Here is a 9,008-nt window from a genome sequence, read left to right as displayed (position 1 = left end):
AATAATGTATAGTCATTATTACAGCAATTTTTTAGATACATAAATTAATGTATTATCGTATTAGCATATTAGTTTCCGGAAAGAAAAATAATCCAGTCCATAGAATGTAGTAAGCAACCAGTCTATAAAGTAACACTAACATTACCTTAGATATAACTAGTTAGTTAAATTATTTAGCTAGAAACGACCGTTATCAATTTCAGTTTCTCTCATCCTCGTCGTGTTTATGTTTTTTTTCCCCGCGTTAACTGGAGACACCTGATTTTCTGTTTATCTATAAACGTTTCAAGCTCACAATATGTATAAAAATCAGTAGTAAACTCACCTGAGACAATTTTTTTCCACTCTGTAACCGCTTTGAGTCACTAGACGGCGCCTTTTAGCTAAAAACTAGACCGCGGATTGATACGAGACGCGGAGTGAAAGTAGTGCTGCGATCGACCAATTCAGAATTCCGCGTAATTTAGCTTTTCGTAAAGGTCTTTTTTTAAAGTCATTTTACAAATAATCATTATAATCAAACCACTTAAACATAATTAACTATAATTAGGCACATTCTGAGTTTATTGGTTTTACATGCAAACAAATTAATACAAAAACAGTCTTAAACTGTTATATAAACCATAAATACATTATATCATGTACTTCTGTATTTTATAATTTTCAGTACCATTTTTCTTTAAAAATGTCAATATTTGCCAAGAAAGTGCTGTGAGGGGGTGCAAATGGAAGATGAACAGACTATATAATGCATGCTATATGAAATCAAAAGCAAGATTCATAGGCTCAAAGTCTTTATTTGATTGTACTCCTTTGTGGCATTGACTTGTACGGCTCATGTCAAGGATTTTGAGGTCTCAGAGAAGTATTAGCACCAATAAGCACCAAAGTGTCCACATCAGCAAAACAAGGTACAGTCTGACACAACAGATCAAACGAATCTTTGGTTCTGAATGGAGAAGAAAGGCACTTTTGGATAATGTCCAACATGTCACAGGAGAAGTGTTTGTCATGTCATGTATATTTACTCTCAACGCTGGATTCCAGAGCATGAAACTACCCAAGCTTGTCTCTCCAACTGCCTAAATTTGCAGTATGACATGTACGACCAGGCACAGTATATATTATACTAAGCTGAAAAGGTTCTGCACTGCTCCGTTTGCTTCTCTTGATTACTTTGTGAGCCAACAAAAAAGCACATCTGCCTTGGGGAGGTGCTGGTGTCGTTGATGGGACTGTCCGGTGGGTCGACAGAGGAAGCTGCATTGAAGTCACCCGGAAAAGTCCAGTTGTAACTATCAAGGTTGCTGACAGAATGAGGTATGTGTCCTTTGCAGTTCGTGACAGGCATCTGTAAGTCTACCATTGGCGGTTCACTCACACATCTTCTCAAGGGGGCGCCACTGCAAAATAAACAAGAAGATATTCAAGACATCTTGATTTGGGCTGTTTTGTGGAAAAACATTGATCTGTTATTGCTTTTTAGACTCTTAAGTATAACGGATCTTTTATATATGTGACCCTGGACCACAAAACCAAAAGCCTTCAAAGTTGTCCAAATGAAGTTCTGAGCAATGCCTATTACTAATCAAAAATTAAGTTTTGACATTTATGGATGTTTTTATCAGCCATTTGTACTCTCATTCTGACGGCACACATTCACTGCAAAGGATCCACTGGTGAGCAAGTGATGTAATGCTAAGTTTCTCCAAATCTTTTCTGATAAAGAAACAAACTCAACAAAATCTTGGATGGCCTGAGGGTGAGTACATGTTCATCATATTTGCAAATTAATGAACTCTTCCTTTAATAGTTGCCTTGAATGATTCCTGAGGGATTTTACCTGCTTGTCTCTGATGCTGCACCTTTCCATGCCAGTCTATAAACACCGCCTGCTACCTCAGCAAGCCAGCGCACATCTGCAGGGACTTCTGGGATCCATTCCCAAAACCTTTCAAACACAAAGCCAAAATGAAAAACTCATCCGGATATAACACTGTGGCATCCACACAAATATTAACAGTTGTGCTGCTTAATATTTTTCTGCAAATACATTTTTTCAGCATCTATTTGAAATATCAATATTTTGTATCATTATAAATGTCTTTTAATGTCACTTTCAATCAATTTATTTCTAACTTTCTGAACAGATGGATTAAAAATATCATTTAAAAATATTACCAACCCCTTTGAATGGTAGTGTATTAAAAGTGTGATTAATAGAGTAATTCTATTGTTCTGATGAGTAAACATTGTTAAATAATGATATTGACCTCTGAGCTGCAGAGTACGCTGATTCCACTGGCAGTGTGTACGGCATCAGCATGTAGGACGCTACACGCAGTGGCAGCAAACCAGTCACCTGTGCCACCAGACCATGCTTTTCTCTGCAGGCGTCGCAAAAAACTGCAAACACATGCATATAGTACACTATGAAGTTAACACAGTCACGTTATAATGTACATTCTTCATTTTTAAAGGTCAATTTAAAGGAATAGCTCACCCACAAATGAAAATTCTGTCATTAATTACTCACCCTCATGTCGTTCCAAACCTGTAAGACATTCGTTCATCCTCGGAACACAAATTAAGATATTTTAGAGAAATCCGAGAGCTTTTAGACCCTGCACAGACAGCAAAGCAACTAGGTTGAACCACTGATGTCACATAGATTATTTAAATACCTTTCTGGGCCTTGAACGTGTCAGCTGCATTGCTGTCTATGCAGGGTCAGAAAGCTCTCAGAGTTCATCAAAAATATCTTACGGGTCTAACAAAGGTCTTACAGGTTTGAAACAACATGAGGGTGAGTAATTAATGGCAAATTAATTTTTGGGTGAACTATCCCTTTAAGTATAACTCTACCTTTCTTAATAGGGGTTGGCAGGTTATTGACAAGCTCTTCGTCCAACCACCAGTGGTGTTTTCTCAAGAGGCGGAGTCTCCGCAGCACCCACTCTTTTGTGGTTTCCGTCACGACTGGATTCCTATTGCCTGGACAGCAGCAGGTGGGAGTAGTCTGAATCAGAGCCACGTCTGCTCTCGGACATGCTGCCTGTAGCAAATCTATAAAGAGACATAACCGTTATCTTGTAAACTGCAGCACATATCATATTTGGCATAATATGTGAAGAGATATGAGAGATAAAAACACTCACTGTTTTCCTGGAGAAATCGAAGGGCGTCCTTATACCCGCTTTGACACATTTCTGCCAGCACCTGCCAAATCACATGCACAGATATTTCATTGTGTGACAGATATGATGTAATTAGTTATTAAAAAGTCAGGTAATTAACCCTTGTGCTGTACTGAAAATTCTTCCTGGTCAGAAATGACCAACCTTTCAAAAACTTCTTGTAAATCTCTTATTATGCTATATTATCACCAAATCTTGGATTCAATCTTTTTGTCAACTTGCTTTCTTTCAGTTGAACCACTGATGTCACATGGACTTTTTTAACGATGTCCTTACTACCTTTTTGGGCCTTGAACGTGTCACTGTTGTCTGTGCAGGTCAGAAAACTCCCGGATTTAATAAAAAATATCTTAATTTGTCTTACAAAAGGTCTTACAGGTTTGGAACGACATGAGGGCGTGTAATTAATAACAGAGTTTTCATTTTTGGGTGAACTATCCCTTTAAGTAATTTAAAAACAAATAGAAATGACAGAAATATCACAAGTTAAAAGGACGAAAACTAAGATGCTGTTATAAAATAAATGAAATTATCCAAAAGATACATCAAGTGAGATGCTAATCTGACAGCAAATAATTCAGTTTAGAGGGCTTAAGGACAGAGCAATAAATATGTGGCTTTTAACAGCATGTTTCTCAAAGGCAGAATAAAGACAGTGATTGTGCAACTGCTCTGCAGCTCATGCATACCACTCTTATTTCACTTAGGCATGCAAATGTGTGTGTGTTTGGTGTTCTGTTCTTACTTTAGGCTCTGGGGGAAACAAAGCTTTGCTCAGTCTGTACATGTTGTCAAGATTGACTTGTATGCTGGTGTTTGTGAAACGCAGTTCGTGGAAGCTGGTGGAGTTGTCTTTTGGACAGATGTCACTCTCTCCTGAGAATGGAGAAACGGTGATGGTGTTCTTCAGCTCAGACTGAGGCAGATTATCACTGATCCCACCATCCACATAACGCTGATGAGAAAGAAAAAGGGAGAGATATGCACTTTTTAAGTCTCACTTAAGTCTTAAATCTCATGCCTGGATGAGAATGAAGACAAAAATTAAAGTTATACATTTATAATATATGTTTGTTATATTATAGTTTTTGTTTACATAATATACAGTGCCTTGCAAAAGTATTCATACCCCTTCATTTTTTCACACTTGTTATGTTGCTGCCTTGTGTTAAACTTCTTTATATTACTTTTTTTTCTCCCCCACATCAATCTACACTCCATACACCATAATGGCAAAGCGGAAAACTGATTTTTAACATCTTTGCAAATTAATTATTAAACGATTCCATTGCATAAGCATTCATCTCTGGGACACTTGAAATTTAGCTCAGGAGCATTCATATTGCTTGTAGATGTTTCTTCACTTCAAGTGGAGTTAACCTGTGGCAAATTCAATTGAATGAGAGATAATTGCCAAATGCTGATGTGCAAATCTTGTTGCATCATACCCAAAAAAATTTGAGGCTGTAAAAGTGCTTCAGCTAAGTACTGAGTTAAGGGTATGAATACTTATGCAATGTACTTATTTTAGGTTTTTATTTTTAATAAATTTACAAAATCGTGACGATTCTGTTTTTACTTTGACATTATGGTGTAGACTGATTTTAAAGCAGCGACATAACAAAATATGAGGAAAAAAAACGAAAGGGGTATGAATACTTTTGCAAGGCACTGTATATTTATTTGATATATTTATAATTTAAAAACTGTGTGACTTCTGATAGCTAACCAGATAGCAGTAGTTTCTTGTTGCCTAATGGGAAATGTTTTGTTTGTAATGAGCCAACTGGGATTTGCATGCTTTTGCAAATGACAGTGTGGCTCAGTTCATTGTGGGCTGATTTAGGACTGACCAGCAGTAAGGTGGTGGTATGATCAGACCACAGGACTTGCGTAATAGCCTATATTAGGTCAAATTCACAGCTAAACTTTACTCAGTGAACCACTTCAGACGCAGCGTAATATACTTAAAGTTTTGATAGATTTATTAATTCGGGTTAATTTTTTAGTAACTGGCAAGTGTATGAATAAAGTATCATCTGTATTACCTAATAAAGTAAAGTAACAATTATTCCATGCAATAACCTGTAAGTGTTAAAGCAAACAGAGCTGAACCTTTATCCGAACTGTTTGACCTCTCAGCTATTTCTATACATTGATGTCTCCTCCCCTTTCTAAAGAGCAAGAACACAATGTACAGGTTATGTGGATGAGGGTGGGACACACTGAGTAACAGTTCTACAAGAACATCTTGATCAAAACCATCAGCGTATTTAGTTCTCTTACTGAGGCCAGTGTTAGTTCAGTGTGCCCCAGTGACTGAATTCTTTGAAGTGCGTGCAATGAACTCTGGTTGCAATGTCCTAATTCTCCCATGTGAAATAAATCCAACTTTCCAGCTATGTCACCTCATACAATGCTTCATGGATTGGCTCAAATAAAAAAATGACATCACACCATTAAAGTTATGAACTTTAACACTTACCACACCACGAAAGGCAGGAGGGATTAAACCACAATATACAGGAATGAAACAGCTGCAAACAAGAGCCTGGGAATGGAGAGAAAATAGAAAGAGAACATAGAGAGAGATACAGTGTTATTACAGTATTTATTAATATTCTGAATTAGCTTTCGTTTTCTTTTTTACATTTTCATTTTAGTTTAAGTTTTAGGTATGTGTATATTTTATGTGCTTTTGCCTTAAGTTGTCCTTGTTACAGTGTAATTATACATGTAAGTATGGAGTAATATTAATTAACTACATGTACTTACTACATGACTTAGGGTTACTTGCATGTAATTATGGATAATTAATTGTTATTATAATATAATATGTGTAACTGGGACACATTAAAATAAAGTGTTACCAAGTATTTCTGTTTAGATTAAAAAAAAAATATTTCAGCTTTAGTCATTTTAGTACTTCAACTATTTTAGTTAGTTGCCAAAGTAACATTTCTAATTTTCAGTTTTTTTAAAGTTAAGTTATTCATCCATTTTTTTATTTTATTTTTCATTTCTTATTTCAATTAACAACAACAACAACAACCAAACTTTTTGAATACAATATTTTTATTTTATATTTTAATATATACAGCTAAACCAAACAGTAAATCTACAGCTATTTTAAATTCCAAATGTAGAAAATTGCAATTTTGCACTGATTTTGAGGGAAACCTGATTCTTTAGATTTAAAAGTGGTAAAATGTGTTAAATAAAGCTCTTCTTGATAACTCAAATGAGCGTAATATTTAATATTTGGCTTATGATTCTTAGGAACTCCTTTAATAAAATGTTATGACCTCATTTTAACAAGAATTTATAAGAAGGCAGAATTAGTGTGAAGTTAGTCATGTTATGACCCCATTAAGTCACTTTAATGTAGATAAAAGTATATAAAAGTGGATTATCAGAGTAATAAAGTGGTGACAGAAAATCTAATTCTGGGCTGTATTTTCTATGATGACGTGATGCTCTAACCTGGATGAGTTCATCTTTGGAGCTGAAGTCTGACACCAGAACGTTTTGGCCGTCCATGACGCGTGTGAGGGACACACACAGTCGACCAGAGGCCAGTGTGTGTGCATTGGTTGGCAGGTCACGATACAGGCCTCCACGTATAACCTTGACTATGTTGAACGTTGGGTGCAAAGGCCCCAGATTACGCTTCCGTGCCTCCTTGGCAACATTGAGCACGTCTTCACAACATTTCTCTACATGAATGGAAAGAAACAGACAGAAATAATGAATTAAGCAATACATAGGCAAAATGAAAAGCAAGTCATGAACATTAATGCAGAATTGAAATGCCAATACTAAACATTATTTTTTAATCTTTGCTCTTAATAATTCACACAATGTCTGAACCTGTAATAAACCAAAGGTTGATTGGCATCTGAATGAACTTTCTAGTTCAGATATTACATGAAAGTGAAAGAATTAAGTCATGCTGATATCACACAGACATGCACAAACAACACAGTTCAGAGCTCTCGGATACCACAACAAGAAACAAACAATATTTTAGTTTGTCATTTAACACTTTCATAAAGTGACCCAATATACACTTTCTACACTTTCCACTGGAGTCTTGCATAAATACCCAAATGGAAACAGCTCTTAGATTACACACCCTATAAAATGAATGCAGATAACATATAGTTAAAATATTTTGGGCTTGAAAAAAAATGTGACAAGAAATAAGGTCATGAAATAACTGAAATAAATGTTTAAAAATACTAAAATGATTAAAACTAAAAGTAAAAAATTGATCAAAGCAATACAGAAATATATTACTGAAATATATTACGGTAACTTAAACTGAAACTAAAATGAAAAGTGAAAATATAAACAAACATAAAATAAAATAATAAATTAACACTATACACTAAACAATACAATACTAAATATAAATGTACAATTTATATTTGTATATTTATATATATTTTTTTTAAATAAATGTATATATAAATATAAAAAACTAATAAATATTACATAATAATATCAACAAAAACAATGGTATTCACAGGTATAGGTTTTTTTTTATTTAATTATTATTTATTTAATTTTCATAATAATACATAGATGGGTATTAGAGAACAAAAGTAAACCTTTCTCTATATAAATATATAAATATTTGGTAACACTTCACAATAAGGTTCACATGAGTTGACATGAACCAAGAATGAACAATACCTCTACAGAATTTATTAATGTTAGTTAATGTTAATTTACTAATGCATTATTAAAATCACAAGTTTATTAACATTAGTCAATGCACTGTGAACTAACATGAATAAAAACAAACAACTGTATTTTTATTAACTAATATTAACAAAGATGAATAAATAATGTAATGTATTGTTCATGGTTTGTTCATGTTAGTTAATACATTAACTAATGTTAACAAATGACACCTTATTGCAAAGTGTTACCAAATATTTATATGCGTACTGTAATGCAAAAAACTGTAATGCAACAAAATGCAGAAATGCCATAGAAACTACAAAAGAATGGAAAAACAACAAAAAAAAAAAAAAAAAAAAAAAAAAAAAACAGGAAGCTGCGCACAAAGACATCGTTTTTAAGTACCACAGTGTGAGTTCGTCTAGTTAGGGTATTGAAACACAACCGTGGGGTGATCTTCATACCTAAACATGCCTCGGTAGTGAGCACGGATGCAGTGAGAGCCCCTGCGGAGGCTCCGTAGATCTTAGTGGCCCCTCGGATCAGATACGGTGCTTGCTCCAGAAGACAGCTCGCAACACCGATGTGATAGATCCCTAAAAAGCCGCATCCGGCGAATGAGAGATTCCAGCCTCCCTTTAAATCAAACATGACTGCGGCAAATCCTCAGGCTGCTCCTGCTCGCGTTGCAACTATTATCATATCTTCTACAAAGGTGTTTATCTTTCTTTGTACAGAAGGAGTGGTTGTTGCTGTTGTGAGGAGTTTTGCTGTTGCGTCTGACAGCATTTGAGCCAATAGGAAACTTGCCGCAGCCCAGTACAAATAGAATCACTGTTAACAAATTCCTGAATGGGCGGGGCTTACGTGGTCTATATAATATATACTGTTCAACGTGTCACGTGGTTAGTGTTACTTTTCTCAACATTTAAAACAGATTATTTCTAATTCAAATACTTGTAATGAGTAGATTTAAACAATTATAGTTCTTACAGTATATACATATTTAGGTGTACATCTACAATGCAATTCCTTATCAGTTCTAAGAAAGCAGACAAACGTAATAAATAGACGACAGAATTAATAATGCACTCACTCAGCAACATTTCAATAGTTTAACTT

General features: G+C 34.9%; 1 protein-coding gene across 1 annotated transcript; it reads right to left on the bottom strand.

The window, feature by feature from the left end:
* Positions 1 to 781: 781 nt before the first annotated feature.
* On the bottom strand, positions 782 to 8,675 carry pnpla3 (patatin-like phospholipase domain containing 3). Its single transcript, XM_051108615.1, has 9 exons — positions 8,351 to 8,675; positions 6,681 to 6,913; positions 5,683 to 5,748; positions 3,943 to 4,152; positions 3,159 to 3,219; positions 2,866 to 3,066; positions 2,274 to 2,406; positions 1,844 to 1,951; positions 782 to 1,403 (listed from the first exon to the last, which is right to left on the bottom strand). Exons 1-9 carry the CDS (start codon positions 8,535 to 8,537, stop codon positions 1,130 to 1,132), a joined length of 1,473 nt encoding a protein of 490 aa, XP_050964572.1. The 5' UTR covers positions 8,538 to 8,675; the 3' UTR covers positions 782 to 1,129.
* Between the last annotated feature and the right edge of the window lie 333 nt (positions 8,676 to 9,008).

This window comes from Labeo rohita, chromosome 4 (assembly GCF_022985175.1).
Source record: "Labeo rohita strain BAU-BD-2019 chromosome 4, IGBB_LRoh.1.0, whole genome shotgun sequence".
NCBI lineage: Eukaryota > Metazoa > Chordata > Actinopteri > Cypriniformes > Cyprinidae > Labeo > Labeo rohita.
Note: the sequence above shows the minus strand (reverse complement) of the source record. Positions and strands in the feature narration are given on the sequence as shown.

Bases quoted from the DNA above. Each gene is read 5' to 3' on its own strand.
- pnpla3 (XM_051108615.1), bottom strand. From the start codon at position 8,537: ATGTTTGATTTAAAGGGAGGCTGGAATCTCTCATTCGCCGGATGCGGC. The intron at 1,952-2,273 runs GTCAATATCATT...TGTGTTTGAAAG, and splicing joins GCGTACTCTGCAGCTCAGAG to GTTTTGGGAATGGATCCCAG. The intron at 1,404-1,843 runs GTAAAATCCCTC...TTTATTTTGCAG, and splicing joins GCAGCATCAGAGACAAGCAG to TGGCGCCCCCTTGAGAAGAT.